Raw genomic sequence first — 20,284 nt, forward strand, 5'->3', positions numbered from 1 at the left:
ATCATGATGTTATGACTGAATCGTTGTTAAATGAAAACGTTGTCATTTTGACCTCAAATTCTATAGCATGCATGAGGACAAGCGGTTTTTTTTAAATGCAAATATCATGATGTCATGACTGGTTCGTTCTTTTATGAAAATGTCTCCTTCTTTGTTCTCCGCTATGTCGAATGTCTCTCGATCCATTGGAATTCCCAGACCAAGAAATATCAATGTAAGTGTCTAAATCACGGATCCAAAACAGCCCTGTTGAAAACGTGACCAAACATGTTCGAGATGGATCAGCCGACTTTTACCAGCAGCCACCCCACCATTCCCACGATTGAGGCTGGTCAAAGATATATTATTTTGCTTATGTGGAGTAATCGTGTTTGTAATAGTAATCGTTTACGTTAATACTTTGAAAAATGGAAATAAAGTAAAGGCAGTCATGTGGAGAATATCCGTTTATTACGAAAAGCTATCATTAATACATTTCTTAGAAAGTCTATTTGATATCGATTCAAAACAATATTAGACGGATAGACATGGTGTACATGATTTTGAAACCCGAATTTGATCGGAATCTTTTTAGAATAAGGAGAATGAGCATTGGCTTTTTAGATTATAGCTTGTTTATCTTTTTATCTTGTTTCTTTTTATTTATTTGTTTTGTTTGTTTGGGGTTTACTTTTTATTTTTATTTTTTTTTTGGTGATTGTTTGGGTTTTTAAAATATTTTAGTATTGGCGGGTTATTTGTTTGTGTCTATATATTTTTTTTTTTTTTGCCTAATTAGAACGTTCAGAAAACGTATTAGGTAAATTAATTTGATATAATTTGAGTTTGATTATTTCATGGTATTAAAATTAAATTTTACAACCTATAATTATTTCTTTATTATCCTTTCTACTTGTCTTGTATCCGATAGAGCAAAGAAGAAAAAGAAAAAGAAAACAATCTCCGTGTTGTACGAGTTGTGGTCAAATTATCAAATAAAAATGCTCCAAATTTACTATACAGAATTATTAATATTATATTCATTCCTTGAGAATTCAGTAAAATGTGACATTTCAACAAAATTGTGTTGGAATTTTCAAACATTGCACAGTTTCAGTATCATTATGTGGGAGGCAACAACACATAAATTGCTCTGATTATGAGGGAGTGCTCTGATTCTTATGAACTTTTGAACACCTACTTTTTATCTTTATATTAATAGTCACAAACTAAAGAAGGACACTCTCCTTCCATCTGCCCTTGACCTTGAAAAGTCCGTCAAAGAAGAGGATGTTGGGTTTGGCCTTAAACCAGTTTTCTGGAGTTCTTAAAACTTCAATTTCTTCTTCAGAATGCTTCCTTTGAGATATTTCTTTCATGTAAGGAACAACAAAATGTCTGAAGTGGCCAAATTGAGTGAGCACAAAGAATGAGGCAAGATTTTAAAGCTGCAATCATCTATTGCTGTTGTTGACACCCTGGCACGATTAGATGGAATGTTTCCCTACAAAAGTAAATAAATGAAAAAAATAAAATTCCCTATATTCATCCCCAAGGGGAAATTTGTCTTTAGGGTCTATTTCAAGGGAAGACTGGAATAACCCAGGCGCCAGCCGCAGAGCAGCGCCGCAAAGTGAGCTAGGGCGAAGTGACTTGCTCAGAGCCACACAGCGCAGCGGCGGGTGATTGAACTCGGTACCTTTCCGGTAGGAAGCAAAGACAGTGCTACTGAGCCACGCTGCTCCTAAAACTCTCTGGATGTTTTGTCGCTGACTCATGCTTCAGTCTATTCAACAGTTGTGTGTCGTATTCCGGGCACATTGTTTTGTTCTCTGGAAAAGAAAGTCAAACATAACGATGTCTTCCATGCACACAAAAAAAGCGATGAGCATAATATTTAGTACAGAACGGTTCATATTTATTGGATTTTGGGAAGTTGGTTCTTCGCGGGTTTTCCATTGCTTTGAGTTTGCAATTCGTCCTTGGAACAAATCGATAGAGTCAATTTGTCAAACAAGTTATTTTTCACAAATGCTAGAACTTCACAGCAGCGTTTTCTTTCTGTTTTCATCTGTTCTAGCTCCCCTTGACAAAGCCGCACTTCTGGTTTGTGTGACGTTAAAAGTGCACATCAGTGGTTTTCATTTTTTTCATGTAATTTGTGATCTTATGGGATTTTGATAACCCATTCCTGAAAAATTCATAGAACTAGAGAATTGAGCGGTTTCTTCATAATCGGGGCGATTCAGTTATCATAATCAACCCTCCTATAATTTTCCCATACATGGTTAACTTGCATTCCATATTTGTTTTGTCCAAATCTTTTTCTAAAAGCATTTTTAAAAACTCAACTTATCATGGAGAGCATTGAAGCAGAAAAGAAGACTCGCCCAGTGTTGTTGCTTTACAATTTTGAAAAACATGAAGTAAAGAATGCTGTATTTACACAAGTGAAAACAGTTTTTCTTTGAAACGTTGAAATCCTCGCATTAATAATATCTTTGTTTATGTTAAAAAGAAGTCGTCGGTTACAGAGGAAAAACAGTTTTCACGAGCAGAATCTTTTTTCCAAGAAATATAAATGGTTTCTGTTTTGATTCTGGGAACAATAAAACTAGAATTTCACAACGCAAAAATGACATTTGGTAATCATAAAAATGTTTTCCTTATTACTTCCCTTACACCAGTTTGCATTTTAGTTTAATCTGTTGTAGCCAACATCTTGGTCGTTATTGCAGGCATCCTTCGTTTTGGACGAATAAATTCTTAAATGAATTAATTGACCAGGCAACTGTCTTTTCCTATCCTTATCTTAATATTAAGATTAACTCCTCCGTGGTGGTCAATAATGCCTTCAGTAAACCTTATATAAAAGTCAATATTTTCGTTTTGTGTTTTTATTCATCATGTCTGTCATAGAGAATGTTTGACATTGCTCTTAGGGTTTTGTTTTTCTTATTACAAAATCGTGTCATATTTTCAAATGTCATCGTATGAAAATGCTTTGTTTATTTAATTCACATGTGAAATAAGGATTTTAATTTAACACCTTTTGATTCTCTTTGGTATGAATTAAATGGAGATATTGACGACCTTTTGGAAAGTTTATTAATGTGGAAGTGAGGTTTATGATTTACCAACAGAGCTATTTCTTAACCGATTATATTTTCACTGAAACACAAAGATCTGGCAACATGACGCCAATCAACAGTGGTCGTCTCTAATCAACTGACGTTCCTTGGTGGTGGCGCATTACTCTGCTAAAAAGGCTGACGTCATCACTTTCGGTAGATAATGTAGATGAAGTGGGCGTTCCACCTGCTGTCACTGCGCGAGGCCTTAAGTGAGATTGAGATGGGATTGAGAGGGATGAGGAAGGGCCTGAGGGAGTCACCCATGATGTGGATCCTACAAGGTTTTAAATAGATGAAGAAATGCAACGGTACAATGGTAATATTAGTGATGATGGGGTTATAGTGAGATGATGATGATGATGATGATGATGATGACGATGATGACGATGACGATGATGATGATGATGATGATGATGATGATGATGATGATGATGATGATGATGATGATGATGATGATGATGATGATGATGATGATGATGATGATGATGATGATGATGATGACGATGATGATGATGATGATGATGACGACGATGATGATGATGATGATGATGATGATGATGACGATGATGATGATATGATATGATGATGATGATGATGAGGAATGAGTGATGATATGATGATGATGACGATGATGATGATGATGATGATGAGTGATGATGATGATGATGATGATGATGATGATGATGGTGGTGGTGGTGGTGATGATAAGATGATGAATGATGATGATGAGATGATGATGATGATGATGATGATGATGATGATGATGATGATGGACGACTGACGATGATGATGATGATGATGATGATGATGATGATGATGATGATATGATGATGATATGATAGTGTATGATGATGATGACATTATGATGATGAGATGTGAGATGATTATGATGATGATGATGATGATGATGATGATGATAATAATAATAACAATAATGATAATAATAATAATAATAATAATAATAATAATAATAATAATAATATAATAATAATAATAATAGTAGTAATGATAATAATAATAATAATAATAATAATAATAATAATAATAATAATAATAATAATAATAATTAATGACGACGACGATAATGATGGTGCTTATAATAATAATATAAATAAAATAAGAATATAATAATAATAATAATAATAATTAATATTATTATTATTATTATTATTATTATTATTATTATTATTATTATTATTATTATTATTGTTATTATTATTATTATTATTATTATTATTATTATTATTATTATTATTATTATTATTATATTAATAAAATAATGGTAATAATAATAAATAATGATGATGATGATGATGATGATGATGATGATGATGATGATGATGATGATGATGATGATGATGATGATAATGATGATGCTTATAATAACAATAATGATAATATTAATAATGATAATGACGATGATCATGATGACGACGACGACGACGACGATAATGATGATGATGATGATTATGACGATGATGATGATGATGATGATGATGATGATGATGATGATGATGATGATGATGCCATTACCTGACCCTGCCAGACAGGATAGTATCTCAACAACCACTGGCCTTATCCCAGCTTTAGAACCCTTACCACAACTGCCTCCCCCGTTCTTGGTGAAATCCAACGGTCTTTTTATTTTCTGGAATAATGTCAATAGAAATTAAACAACAACCGTTGTGGGAAACCCAGTGAGTTAAAGTTCAGTCTGTTTTATCTTGTTTTGAACTGGCGCAGAGTGTAGACTTATAGTCCGCTCCACAACCCGTGAGCACGCGTGGACGTGAATTTCTCCACAGCCTTCTGATAGATTTTCTTGATAATAGGCTTCAACAGTCTGGTGTCACGTCGCCCAGCAACGAGCAGCTTGGTTCCAAACAAAGAAACTCTGTACTCTTTAGCCATTGTTCCGATAGTTTAGAGCCAGTTATTAAGTTATCCTGCGTCATTACAGGGGAAGTGACGCCATGATTGTTGAAGCGTATTATTGGCTCGAGCACTAGAATTGTTAGTGACCATAAGCAGAATTTTTCCCATTGGCCACGATACCATACTTTGGGATTTGTCCTCTTTACAGTAACTAAGAAACGAAGGTTCAGGTATGATTGAATATTTGGATGCTTTACATTAACAATATACACACACTGAATTCTGTTGTGGTTAAGATCTCTAAACTCGCCCAAGAGCATGGCCAGGGATTTTATTTTCACGAAATTCGTGTGCCCTATTTACTAACGTTGCCATCCTGGTATTAAAATGACAAAGCAAATTTTACACTCTGTACACACTGAACATAAATTAATAGTTGAATAGCAGAGCTGTTGGGATTTCTACATTCGTAACAACTAATAATATGGATATAAAGTGCAAAATTGTCACAATGAGGGGTATAGAAAGCAGTTTAGATTCTGTGATATTCACATTCTTACATTCAAAGCGCCTCGCAGTGAGCTAATTTGAGAATTGCTAACACGTACCGTACTTGATGGGTGATCAGTGGGTTTTCGTGACATGTCTTGTGCGAACTGTATGAGTTGTCTTGATCTACAGTCTAGTCGGACGTTATGACTTTGTGAAATTGGATTTCACACGATTTTCTTCGTCTTGTCGGAGACAGACGTAACAATTTGGAGGATCCCTCTGGTAGCATCTTTGTCCAATAGATGTTTACGTCCCTAACGGACTGCTTGTGTTGTCCAAAATATTAAATGTGCGTAGTTCACCAGGGAATATATAAATTATAAAGCGCTGTGAGTCTGTTTTTAATGCTGTAAAGTACTATTGTTGCTATGCGTTTAGGTAAAATCCACCAACCAAATATAATTTACCAACACACAAAACTATCTGTGACCTTAAACGCTTATAGTCTGACTGATAGAATTAAGAGAGAACTAATCATAAAAATGGCCTTCTATATACAATACCAAAGAGCTGAGTGACGTCAATTTTATTCCATCTATATAAATTCTATCTATTATTACATTATTTGAAACAACCCAAAATTATTTTCAAAGCTACGCCACTGAATGCCACTTTCTTATGATGATTTTCTCTACGAGAAAGAAAATCAACTCACCATTACCGTAAACATTTTAAAGTTTGAGCTATATCTTATTAAAAACGCCGAAAATATCAAATGCATTCGGCATTGTGAGAGAACTCTTTGGTCTGTTACCATCATTTTCAAAATTCGTAAAGTCACTTAAAATATAAGCCCACATGGAAAAAATCACGGCATCACATTTCGTAACTTTGGTGAATTTGCGATCTTCCGTGAGCACAGGACATGGAACGGACTATAGAAAACACATAGACGTCTAGTTTGGCACAGACCAAACAATTACGTCAAAATACAAGACGGAGACGGTCAAAACGAAAGGCAGTCGTGAACAGTTCAACCAATGAGATCATTTGTTTCCTTGAACGCTTCTTACGAAAACTCGGCGTTGCTTTAACCTTAAGATACAATACAACGACGATCGGCAAAAGAGAGCATAAAGTGATTTATCTGTTGTGCTCAAGGAAACAAATTATGATCCAATGGTTTATATTGCTAAATGCAACTCTCGGTTCACTTTTCTTATGAGGCTGTCGACTTGTCTTATGACGTCATTTGTTTTGGTCAGTGTCGGGCTACGTACAGAGGGAGACATCATTTTGCCATGCTAATGAAGATACGAGCCAAGGTGGTTCACGTTCCCATTTCCGTATACATCTGATTTCCTCCACCAAAATGTCAGCAATTCGTATAAAAGTATAAATAACTAACAGTTTGGGAAAGCTATTATACTAAAACTTGCCTTTGCAATTGGTATTTTCATGGGTGGAGCTTCCTTTAATGTCACCGGAAGAGCGTGTTTCAGGATTAGGCGTTTCTTTTGCACCTGGAGTTCGAGACGAGCCAAAGCCTTCATCTTCTCTCTGTTGGAATGGAATGGATGTTTATGAAGTCAATCAAAGATAGAAAGTTTTTCTTAAAATCCAACGCCTCTCCCTACTTTGTATTTATTTGACGATAATTCCTATTTTCAAAGAAAGATTGAGTGTTCAAAATTTGGAGGCCTTTAGAAAAGTAATCCTACTTGGTCTTGATTTATATTTGTTTTGGTAGCAACTTAAGATGGGGTTTGGGGCAGCCAGATTTCGTTTATTTAGTTCCCTTCAACTCAAACGGGGATGTTTTCTTCTATTTCTTATCAATCGTCTGACAGATCTGTGTGGTTCATTGCATGCAGTCTTCGATTTAAAAAAAAAAACAAGAAACATTGTGAATGTAAAATCTGTACCTCAATCTTTTATTGTTGTCACAAATCCCTTTGATTTTGGGTGTGTTTTCATTTAACCACATGTAAATAACATAATTTTACCGTAATGAAGTCTAACATGACATGATATTATTTCCAGTGGTGCAGCATAATACTTTCCAAAGAGATGGCCCATGAAATCAACAACTATCTATTGTTTCCCCTCTAAATTAGAGTTGTAACACAGACCGTTTCATTGCTGTAAGATTGACATTCTCGTTTGACTTCATTTTAGAAATTAAAAAAAAAATATTTAAAATATAGCGCAATATCCACTAAACGTGCTCAAAGCGCTTTACAAAGTGACCCTGACCAACAGCAACATTTAACATGAAGGACGGGACATGACGCCTGTTAGGCGAAAAAAAATTTTTTTCGGAGAGAGACAACTCTGTTAATGGCAAGGTACTCATTTTACAGCTGAGTACGGTGAGATAATATGAGTAAAGAGCCGTCTCCAAGGACTGAACTATGTGCCGAGCGCGGCTCGAACCCAGGACCTTCCGATCCGAAAGCGAGTGTCATACCACTAGACCACATAGCCGCACATACTTAAACAGTATGCACTCTGGTGATCTTATCGCTTGAAATAATTCCAAGAAAGACACTGAAAATTGTGAAGATTATGATTGTGAAATTTTGTTATAGATTATGTTCACCACGTTGTAAAAGGGTGCGTTCACTGTGTTCAATGGGTATAACAATGTTTTGTGAGTTTTGAATTAAGAATGACGAAGTTTCTCCTGAGCTTTTATATGGTGTTAATATGCTAACTTATTATTGAAATGATTATGATTTGTCTCAAGAAAAAGTATTCATAAAGGTTTTTCGGGAATTTTTTTTTTTGGTAATCGAAATGTTCTTTTCACATTTCAATCAAATTCATAGACTAGTTTCAAAACTACAGGTCAAAATGCACGTTCTTGAGTTTTAAGACGAATTGTAGTACAGAAGAATAGTCTATTCTTGTTTTTTGTTTGAAGTTTTCTTCTTTGCTTGTTTGTTGGGAATTTTGATTGTCATTTTTTTTGGGGGGGGGGGGGGGAGAGGGGGCTGTTGTTGGTTAATTTTTTTTATTTAGCTCGGGGTGTGGGGGGGGGAGTTGGCGGGTTGTAATTTTATTGTTTCAATTTTTGTGCTTTTAATAGCTTATAGATAGTATGCGCTTGGCTAAGAAGCTCATAACATTGCCATCAGGAAGTATAACGGACCAACACACAAAACGATGTTTATCCATGAACGTTTATAGTCAGGTTAATACAGTTCAGTGAGCATTACTCATAAACGCGGATGGCAAAAAACAATAACAAAGACCTGAATGACGTCATCTTCGAACTATCTATTTTGATTTTCTTCCTCCCTTTGTATTGTTCTCTTTCTTTTTTGCTCATTTTTTCCCACTTTCAGTCTCATTCTTATAATCTTTTTATACGCATGGTCGACAGCTATGTTTTTGTTTTTGTCCGTCATGAAGAATGAAAAATACAATATTTGGAAAAGGGTAGTTCCCTCGCTCATTGTAAAAACTGTAGATTTGTTTTCAGTAAATACTTTATCTAAGCCAATAAGACTTCAAACCTGATGGTGTCCAGAAGTCTTTTGGCATCTTTGTCATCCTTGATGTTGTAGTAGTCTCTCAAACAATTACCCTCTAAACGCTGGACTTGGGCATCGAGTTTTGTCGTTACACCTGGAGGGTAATAATATTTAATAATGGTGTAAACTGAATCACCATGGCATAGTTTATATAGCACGATCTCCAGATGCCCATGGTTTACTTAATCAAAAGTTTACCCACTCCTAGTTTACATCTGTCAACACTACGAGTCCTCTAAGGCTTGAACAATTTTCTTCTACAACTTTTTTTCTAGGAGTCCAGCCTCAAAACTTCCATTTTCAGCCATTGTTAAATGAAAAAGAGTAAGTTCCATTTAAATTGAATAACTCTGTCATTTTATTTGTATTTCCTTAGAAATACCCGATCTAATTGCATTTCTGTAATCTTCTGAGTATACAGCCCATGTGATATAACATGCCCCAAAGATACTTTCAGGTGGAATACCCTATAATTTTTATGAATTAAGCCTTACACTTAAGTCTTTTCTTTTTATTATTAATGCGCCAGAAGACAATAGAGAATATAAATTTCTATGTTACATGCTTGTGTTGAGAATATTGGCTATTAAGCTTAATTGCTGGCCTACTAACTTTGTGGCGTTTGAACCTATGACCTCAAGAAGTCAGGAAGAGAAGGCTCTAATAAGACTAGGGTTAGAAACGATCTTTTTTAGGATCGTGGATAGCTCATACGGTAGAGTCACGCTCTCCCCGGCCAGGAGTTGTCATACCAATAAGGTTGGGTTCGAGCCCTCATCGCCGCCGTGAAATTTTGTATTCTCTATTGTCTTCTGACACTTTCCTACTCATTTCATTTCTTGTTGTTATCAACATAAGTGCCTCCTCAACTCACTATGTCAAACTAATACAGTGTGATGCAGAGCATTTTTGTCTTTAGCAACTAGTTGACTGCAGTATTCTGGAAAGACACATATCTTAAATTTTGGCCAGAAAACTCGTCTTATAAATATCGGTTGAATTAAATGCTCCTCAAATTGGCAAAAAAAAAAAAAATCGCGAGGTCCCAGGTTTGAGAGTTTAGATAAGATGGGGGTCATTTAAATCGAAAGATATTTGAAGGACGAATTTTCTGACCAAATTCTTAAATACATATTTTTCAGAGTACTGGTTAATAAATATAATATGACAAAAAGAATGAATTTTATAATGAACATAAATCAACTATGCTGGACAGGGATCTGAAAATTTAAAACTGGCCAAATTCAACAATTTTAAGAAAGGTGAAAAATACAAAAAGAAATACAGATGTGAAATCTGGTTCTTGATTTACATCCTCGACATTTGAAAAAAAATGTACGCCCTCTCGCAACGAAACTATTAGGTCCCACCGCCTCGTTATTCCATGAAGGATATAGATACTCCATCAAACAAGATGTCTGATGTCAATAGGAATTACCCATGTTGTCCAAAGTGAGATCCCGTCGCCTAGGCATTCCATGAAGGATATAGATACTCCATCAAACAAGATATCTGATGTCAATAGGAATTACCCATGTTGTCCAAAGTGAGATCCCACCGCCTCGTTATTACATGAAGGATATAGATACTCCATCAAACAAGATGTCTGATGTCAATAGGAATTACCCATGTTGTCCAAAGTGAGATCCCGTCGCCTAGGCATTCCATGAAGGATATAGATACTCCATCAAACAAGATATCTGATGTCAATAGGAATTACCCATGTTGTCCAAAGTGAGATCCCACCGCCTCGTTATTCCATGAAGGATATAGATACTCCATCAAACAAGATGTCTGATGTCAATAGGAATTACCCATGTTGTCCAAAGTGAGATCCCGTCGCCTAGGCATTCCATGAAGGATATAGATACTCCATCAAACAAGATATCTGATGTCAATAGGAATTACCCATGTTGTCCAAAGTGAGATCCCACCGCCTCGTTATTCCATGAAGGATATAGATACTCCATCAAACAAGATGTCTGATGTCAATAGGAATTACCCATGTTGTCCAAAGTGAGATCCCGTCGCCTAGGCATTCCATGAAGGATATAGATACTCCATCAAACAAGATATCTGATGTCAATAGGAATTACCCATGTTGTCCAAAGTGAGATCCCACCGCCTCGTTATTCCATGAAGGATATAGATACTCCATCAAACAAGATGTCTGATGTCAATAGGAATTACCCATGTTGTCCAAAGTGAGATCCCGTCGCCTAGGCATTCCATGAAGGATATAGATACTCCATCAAACAAGATGTCTGATGTCAACAGGAATCACCCATGTTGTCCAAAGTGAGCAAATCGGGGATTAATAATCTTGCCCAAAGAAAAATAACAAAAGTGCCTGAAGCCAGGCTCGAACCACTCGGCCACTTCTTCCCCTGGACATTTGAACTCAACAAAAACTAGAAAAACTTAAGGCGTGTGCTTTTTAACTTATAATGATAAGTCTGACGTCATTTCGTAGAAAAGTGCGTTTAAAGTGCTGGATACACAAACACAAGATTTGCTCGGGTGTTTTTCTTTGAAAATGAGGAACTGGTAGAAAGCTGGAGACTGGCAGACTGGAAAAAAAATATTATTCAATAACTAGCTATACCTACTAGCGCTTTTAAAAAGTTTAACTTGTTTTTAAATTTAATTTTAAATTGTTTTTAGCACCTCAAAGTAAGCAATACTACCAAGCTCTGAAAAAAAACACTTTTAAAAATTTTAGCCAAGAAGCTCGTCTTTCGATATTTAAACTAAGATTCTCTAGCCAAAATTTCTAAACATGTATGTGAAGATACAACAGAAAAAATGGTTAAAACGTAATGCCAAAAGCGGAGCTCGAACTCCCGATAAAAGCGCCTAACTTGCATCATGTCTCATCTTAAATATAGCTGTTGTCTTGGGACTCCTTATTAAGCGCGTAGAGCGTATTTTGTGAATTTTGCGCTATATAAAAGCTCAAGTTTTTTTTTACTGCTGCCTTTGAGCTCCCTATAATCTTTCTTTAGGCGAGGCTTTTCATGCAGTATCGGTCACATTGAATTGCTTTTGTCTGAAATAAGATGGTTCGCTGATATTTGTTACATATGCAAAACATGCAACCATACTGCCTAACCCTTAGCATATTTACTTCGCCTTTCAGTGTGTTTATAAATATATATATATATATATATATATATATATATATATATATATATATATATATATATTTATGATCAACTTATATATATATATATATATATATATATATATATATATATATATATATATATATAAGTTGATCATAATCATACTTGAAATATTTTGTAAATAGCTCCTTTTACTTTAAAAAAGTTTAGCACTATTATTTCGTGGTTTTTGTTGTTATAATATGAATTGATTCATCGTAACAACACCACTACCACATTATCTCATTCGTCTATCGTGTTTCATTCATCCTGTTTTGTTGACAAAGGGGAAACCCGAAATGTTCATTTGATCTGTTCTTGTAATAAAATTGAAGCTTACATTCAATTTCATATTATTGATTTCATTGGCTTTACGGAGCAATGTTGACCCCCAATCCTATTCGGGTTTTTTTTAAAAAGAATATCATGGACTTACTCTTGGAGTCGCAAGCAGAAGCCAAAACATTCCTTTCGGTGTTGACTACACCTTGAAGAGTTTTCATCACAGTCCTGCACTTTTCATTCAATTCTTCAAGGTATACAATTTCCTTCTTTACCTGGTGAATTTGGCTATTCAGCCTTCGGATATATTTCTCGTTTCTCCTGTTAAACGAATGTGAAAAATTATGACAAAAATATATAAATATAACCATCAATCAGTATCAGGTATGCTTGAAACAATTTACATTCTGTGAAAAGACTTCAGAGCGATATTTTTTTTAAAACACTGATGATTTAAAGTTTAAAATGATTCTATTCCCTATAATCTCAAATAGGTATGCACCATATTAGCCATAAGGCATTTTGGAAGCTAAAAAACGATAAATATCAATAAGGTACATGTGAAGTAGGTATGCAACATATAAACCACAGATAATATCAAGGGTGGGAGGTAGGGGTTTAACATAAATTTTGTTGGAGAGAGTGAGGGGACTAGAGAGGAGGGGGAATAGAAAATGGCAGAGAGAGAGAGAGAGAGAGAGAGAGAGAGAGAGAGAGAGAGAGAGAGAGAATGGCTCATGTTACGCCCTTGATAAAGAAGCCATCCCTTGACAAAGACAATCTCAAAAATTATCGACCAATATCAAACCTTCATTTTATATCTAAGTTGATCTAAAAGATTGGCACAAAAAGACTGCAAGATCACACGGTAAGAACAATTTGTCGATCATCTTCCAGTCTGCGTACAGAATAGGCCACAGCACTGAGACAGCACTCCTTAGGGTCCACAACTATATCATTGAAAACTAGACACGGACAGCAATGTCATTCTGCTCTTGCTCGATCTCATTGCTGCCTTTGATACTGTTGATCACCCCATCTTGTTGGCAATACTAAACGAAAACTTTGCCATCGAAGGACTTGCTCTGGTTCGCTGAGTACCTCAGTCGTCGGCAGCAAAGTTGTCGTTATAGATGAAACTCAGAGCTCACCATCACTGCTCAAATTTGACGTTACTCAATGATCGATTCTAGGACCACTGCTCTTAACAATATACACCTCTCCACTAAAAGACATTCTCTCAGCATCTGGTGTTAACTACCACCTTTACGCAGATGACATGCAAACTTAAGTACCCGTTTCCAGAGAGGCTGTCTTAGATACCATTGGACACTGCACACAAACGGTCAAACTATGAATGAATATAAACAAGCTCAAATTAAATGAAGAAAAAAACGAGCTGACAGTTTTCCAGAAGAAAAGCTTGCCAACTATTGTTGAAAGCATCAATATCCTTGAAAACAACATCGACAACTCACCATCCGTCAGAAACCTCGGCTTCTACTTTGATGATAATCATGACATGACCACGCATATCACCAAAGTCTGTCAGTCAGTTAACTATAACCTGAGAAACAGAATCGAATTAGAGATCTACTCGACACTGAGACGGCTAAAATAATCACCCATGCACTTGTGACAAGTCGTATGGACTATTGCAATCTGGTTTACTCGCTAAAACAACTAAGGCTTTGCAAGTGGCTCAAAACAACACCGATAAAGTTATATCCAGGACCAGAAGATATGAGAGAATAACCCCGGTTCTGAAATCACTGGCTTCCAATTGCTCAACGAATTGAATTCAAAGTAGCTTATATCACCTACAAATGCTTGCATGGACAAGCTTCTGACTATATCAAATCTCTCTTATACGTTAATATACCATCAATAAATCTTCGATCCTCCATCATTCAACTTGAAACTAGACGGTCTACAACAAGAACAAAATTTTCCAACAGATCTTTCTCTAATGCAGCTACAAAAGAGAGAGAGAGAGGGAGAGAGAGAGAGAGAGAGAGAGAGAGAGAGAGAGAGAGAGAGAGAGAGAGAGATTGTTACCTGTGTTCATCACACTCCAAATTTAATTTCTTGGTTTCCGCGTCCAAGACTTGTTTTAATTCATACACATCCATCAATCCGTCGGAACCCACTGTTGGAAAGGCATTCTTTGCCTCCTCAAACACAGGCACTAAGAGTAGGAAATTGATTTAACTGCTGACATAAGGCAATTACTACAAAAACCATCTATATCCTCTTCTTCATCGTGCTGAACAGAGATGAAAGTATTCATTTAAACTGCCCCACAGTCTAAATCATATTTTAAAACGCATATTTGATCACTAAAATGATGATTTAAATATAATCCATATTTCGCATTTGCTTTTTACCGATACACTTCACAGCGTTCAATTATTTTCAACGATAGCTGTACGTAATTATAGAAGCAAATCCCTATTTCACACTGTGCAAATCGCCTTTTAGACGTCTTTTTGTATTAGCAAGCTTACCATATATGCCGGTTTATTGAGGTAATGATTGCAACGTGTCTTACCCATGTGTAGTCTTTGCCATATATCCTATAAGATCAATAATCACGCTCAAAATCATTTGAAATTTATGCGAGGCACAGAAGTTTTGGCATTGACTCTCTCTCTCTCTCTCTCTCTCTCTCTCTCTCTCTCTCTCTCTCTCTCTCTCTCTTTCTTTCTTTCTTTCTTTCTTTCTCTCTCTCTCTCTCGCTCTCTCTCTCTCTCTCTCTCTCTCTCTCTCTCTATATATATATATATATATATATATCTTTCTCACTCACACTCTCTCTTTCCTCTCTCTCTCTCTCTCTCTCTCACACACACACACACACACACACACATACACTCAGTCACTCTCTCACACTCTCTCTTCTTCTTCTCTCTCTCTCTCTCTCTCTCTCCCTATCTCTCTCTTTCTCTCTCTCTCTCTCTCTCTCTCTCTCTCTCTCTCTCTCTCTCTTTGTCTGTCTGTCTTTCGGATGGTAGATCATCACCACATCGACCACCGCCACCACCACCACCATCATCATCATCATCATCACCATCATCATCATCATCATAATCATCATCACAGCAGCAGCAGCAGCATTATCATCGTCATCATTATCAACAACAACAACAACAAATCAGAAACATTATTATCATCGTTATTATCAAATCCCAAAATCATATACGCACCAGCAGTATTTCCTTTATGGAACATCTCTTTTTCTACTATATCATTCTCGTTGTCCGTCTCGTCATCGTCCTTGTCACTGACCAAATCATCATCGGAATCCAACAAAATGGCTTCTCCTCGGGATTTCTCCACCCCAATGCAGGAGACAGAAGCCCCTCGCTTGTTCTTCAAAGCACAATCAAATGTGGTAACTTTGATAATATTTCCACGTGATTCGATTATATTCTTGTTATAATTGTCAGCTGTTTCTTCCTTTGCATCAAGTTCAATATTTAGTTTAATATTTTTACTTTGCTTTTTACTGTCTTTATCCTCATTACTTGTCTCCAAGTTTGGTGTATTCAACAAAAGCACACTTTTATTTTTATGATTCTGCGACAAGAAGTCTTTGTTTTGGTCAATATTGTGGAAACATTCCTTTTGCTTTGCTTTTTGGTGGGATGTAAGATTATCCATAAAGCTCTTGATAGCACACGGTTTTTGTGTGTTTTGGGGTAGATTTTTCTCACTACCGCCTGAACTTTCGATTTCAGACATTTCAGGGTGTGTATCTCTACTCTTTTGGTTGCATTTTTCATTTGTGGAATTTTCTCCCTGATGCAGATATGACTTAGTCGCGGAAATTAGTTTTTTGGTGTCTTCTATTTCACTTGTTTGATTTTCCACTTTTTCAGGAAGATCTCTTACAGATCCGTTTTGAATCATTTGTTGAAATGTATAATTTGCAGTTTCAGCTTCTTGAGAACGTCCTTCAGATTGTAAGTGTAAATCTTTTCCCGCTTCGGGCAAAGAACAAATCGTGTCATTGCTCCCTACTCCTGACAATGTAGCTGACAACAAGCCAAATGGCGATGAGACGACGGAGGAGGAAGTTGGTGATGTGATTAATGTGGCTGTGATGCTCGTCTCGGTTGATGACGTTGACTGGTGCTCTGACGTCATGAGAGGAGGGACCGATGACACTGTCGTTGTCCCTGCAGAAGTTGGAACGTTTTGACTACTGGCCCTCTCGGAGATATCAACGTTGACATTGTCCTCATCTTTGTCATAGATTTGATGTCCGTTGCTCGGGCTTTGATAAGATCTTTCCTGATGTATTATATCAAGCTGTTTTTGATCACATTGTTGTTGTTGTTGATGATGATGTCTTTGTTGTTGCTGTTCCTGATGTTGTTTAACTGCTACATGATGGTGGAATTGATGTTGCTGATGGTGATGTTGAGATTCGGCCGGAGGATTGTGCAGCTGACCTGGATAAAGAAAACTGATCTCTGCCTCTTCTTGACGTTGTTTTTCAACAACACGATGAAGGAATTGATGTTTTGGATATTGATGGTGAGATTCATATGGAGCATTGTGCTGCTGATCTTTACATTCTTGACAAAAAATATTTTTCTCCGCTTCACAGCTCTCATGTTGCTCTTGCTCATTTGAAAGAGGGATATTTTTTTCCTGCTCTTGTTGTTGTGTTTGTTGCTGCTGTTGTAGAAGTTGTTGTTCTAGCTGTTCATTCTCTTGTTGCTGTTGCTGCTCCTGCTGTTGCTGCTTTCCCCCCTGATCTTGTTTGTTTTGCTGCTGTCCGTCTTGATCTGACGGCTGTGGACAATTTTGTGGCTGCGGATGTTCATTTTGTTGCTGCCGATCACACTGACCTTCTTCCGGCTGCTGATCACTGTTACTACTACTACTCTCGCCCTGCTTTTTCTGTGGTTGATATTGACCCGCGAAGTTTTTACCATGTTTGTATTTCCTGCACAGAACAGACTTGATTTTGTCTCGTATATCACCGCTCATTTTAAAAAAAACAGTGTATTCCTCGTATATTTTGTGGTTTATTTCTGTCTCTTATTCTTTATTTTTGTTTAAGAAGAAGATAGTGTTTTGTTGGGCTTCGACTTTAAAGGGATAATGAGGTTTGGGGTATTCATTGTGGTATAATGGCGTTTGGGCTCTTCAATGTGATATAATGGCGTTTGGGCTCTTCAATGTGATATAATGGCGTTTGGGCTCTTCAATGTGATATAATGGCGTTTGGGCTCTTCAATGTGATATAATGGCGTTTGGACTCTTCAATGTGATATAATGGCGTTTGGGCTCTTCAATGTGATATAATGGCGTTTGGGCTCTTCAATGTGATATAATGGCGTTTGGGCTCTTCAATGTGATATAATGGCGTTCGGGCTCTTCAATGCGATGTAATGGAGTTTGGGCTCTTCAATGTGATATAATGGCGTTTGGGCTCTTCAATGCGATGTAATGGCGTTTGGGCTCTTCAATGTGATATAATGGCGTTTGGGCTCTTCAATGTGATATAATGGCGTTTGGGCTCTTCAGTACGATGTAATGGCGTTTGGGCTCTTCAATGTGATATAATGGCGTTTGGGCTCTTCAATGTGATATAATGGCGTTTGGGCTCTTCAATGCGATGTAATGGCGTTTGGGCTCTTCAATGTGATATAATGGCGTTTGGGCTCTTCAATGCGATGTAATGGCGTTTGGGCTCTTCAATGTGATATAATGGCGTTTGGGCTCTTCGAGGTGATATATTGGCGTTTGGGCTCTAGAAGGTGATATAATGGCGTTTGGGGTCTTCAAGGTGATATAAAGGCGTTTGGAGTATTCAATGTGATAATGGTGATTAGAGTTTTCAAGGTGATATAAAGGCGTTTGGGGTCTTCAGTATGATATAATGGCGTTTGGGGTCTTCAAGGTGATATCAGTGCCGCATCACATTTTTACATTTTTTTTCAAAAACATAATTTACATTGCAAGGATGGGTGCATTGCCTTGGGGAGCCAGAACAACCAGGCCAGAATCAATTTAAATATTTTAATACCTGGAATGATAAATAATAAAAGAAACAGTCGATAATTTTAAATTTTTTTTAGCTCGTTCGTTTTTCTGTTTCAGTTTTCTAACGCGTCGTTTGTTGTTGTTTTTTTTTGTTTTTGTTTTTTTTTGTTTTTATTGTTTGGGATGGGGGGAAGGGGTGTTGTTGTTGTGTTTTTTTTTTTTGTTTTTTTTTTTTTTTTTTTTTTGGGGGGGGGGTGTTATTATTTTTTTTGTTTCCTTTTTATTTATTTTTGGTTTAATTGTTTGTTGGGGTTTTTTATATATTGTTTTTGTCTGTTGTTTGCTTGGGGTTTGTTGTTTTTTTTTTTTTGGTTTATATAGCGCAATATCCATAAAGCGTGTTCAAAACACAGGGTCCCTAACCAACAGAAATACAACATGAGGGACATGACGCCTGTCAGGCGATATTACAAATACAATTCTTTTTTCCGACCTATTCAACGCTGTTAATGGCCAGGACTTCATTTTACACCTGAGTATGGTGAGAGAATATGAGTAAAGAGTTAAAGAGCCTTTCCAAGGACTTGTGAACAAGTCCAAAGCGATAAGAATACTAGAGATCAATGGCCAATGCACTGGTATGATAACAATCTAATATGGTACCGTGATAGTAATTGTAGCTGATCTAACCTACCAATCCCTTGCACTTTATGTACCTTGTATTAAACCATTCGTATTGATCTCATTGCATTCTATGATGTACTTCAATCATGATCTCTGAATGTTAACTTTTTGGAATGACCCCTAAAGATTTCCTGTCCCTTAATTATCCAGAAAGATAGATGTCATATCTGGTTTTAATAAATGATTCTTGAGCCTCATAATATTGTTGTCTCTTCCGTTTTTTAATGTGTTGAAGTACATCTCGCACGGATATGTTAATTGAAATTTACTTTGAATATATCTGGTGTGAAAAAATAAGGGAAGTGGATTTCCTAGGAGCATGCTATTTCCTGCCGATCAATGTTTTGTTTATTCATCTTAACAACGCCACTACCACATTATCTCATTCATCTGTAGTGTTTCATTCATCCTGTTTTGTTGATAAAGGGGAAACCCGAAACATTCATTTGATCTGTTTTTGTAATTAAATTGAAGCTTATATTCAATTTCACATCGTTTTTTATTGCCGTAATTTGAAATCATCGTTCTATCAAGTCATTCGAGTTGCTAAACGGCACATTGTCTCCATCTCATCTTGTAACAAATGCCGGATTTAGACTTGATGAGGCCCTATCTGGATGCAATTATCATTATCATCGTCATTGCCTTTTTCACCCTGGGTCTGGGTATAGGCCACAGACAAACAGTTTCCATCCTTCTCTATACTATTCTTTATCTCGTTCCATGTCTTATCACTTCTCTGTATATCAGGTTCTTTAATTATTTTCCATGTTCCTCGTGGCATTCCTCTTGATCTTCTGCCCTGATACCGGTCCAATACTTTCGTTGTTATAGTGGAGTCATTCTTTCTAAGATGTAAAAATAGGAGGTCAGTAATTGAGCGACATTATGTGCTCGATTTAACAATGTTGTAAACATTACGATAAATATGGAATTGCAAGCTTCAATTTATTAGACGAAGACAGACACTGTGGACGTTTCGGGTTTCCCTTTTATCAACAAAACAGGATGAATGAAACACTACAGACGAATGAGACAATGTGATTGTGACAGTGGCGTTGTTAAGGCGTGTACAATATCACATTCGTCTGTAGTGTTTCATTCATCCTGTTTTGTTGATATAGGGAAAACCCGA

At 36.5% G+C, this 20,284-nt stretch overlaps 1 protein-coding gene across 6 annotated transcripts; it reads right to left on the reverse strand.

The window, feature by feature from the left end:
• Positions 1–431: 431 nt before the first annotated feature.
• LOC144980968 (uncharacterized) lies at positions 432–20,035 on the reverse strand. Of its 6 annotated transcripts, none has more exons than XM_078928988.1 (8): positions 19,182–20,035; positions 15,672–18,508; positions 14,524–14,653; positions 12,620–12,786; positions 9,002–9,113; positions 6,920–7,040; positions 4,647–4,761; positions 432–3,387 (listed from the first exon to the last, which is right to left on the reverse strand). In XM_078928988.1, the coding sequence occupies exons 2-8, from the start codon at positions 17,464–17,466 to the stop codon at positions 3,200–3,202; spliced, it is 2,628 nt and encodes an 875-aa protein (XP_078785114.1). In that variant the 5' UTR covers positions 17,467–18,508; positions 19,182–20,035; the 3' UTR covers positions 432–3,199. The 6 variants fall into 6 exon arrangements, with proteins under 6 accessions (XP_078785114.1, XP_078785117.1, XP_078785116.1 ...); XM_078928991.1 differs by having other exon boundaries at positions 19,160–20,035; XM_078928990.1 differs by having other exon boundaries at positions 19,156–20,035.
• Positions 20,036–20,284: the final 249 nt, after the last annotated feature.

The sequence above is a fragment of the Berghia stephanieae genome, chromosome 10 (assembly GCF_034508935.2).
Source record: "Berghia stephanieae isolate SIO BIC M18660-M18661 chromosome 10, UCSD_Bste_1.3, whole genome shotgun sequence".
Lineage (NCBI taxonomy): Eukaryota > Metazoa > Mollusca > Gastropoda > Nudibranchia > Aeolidiidae > Berghia > Berghia stephanieae.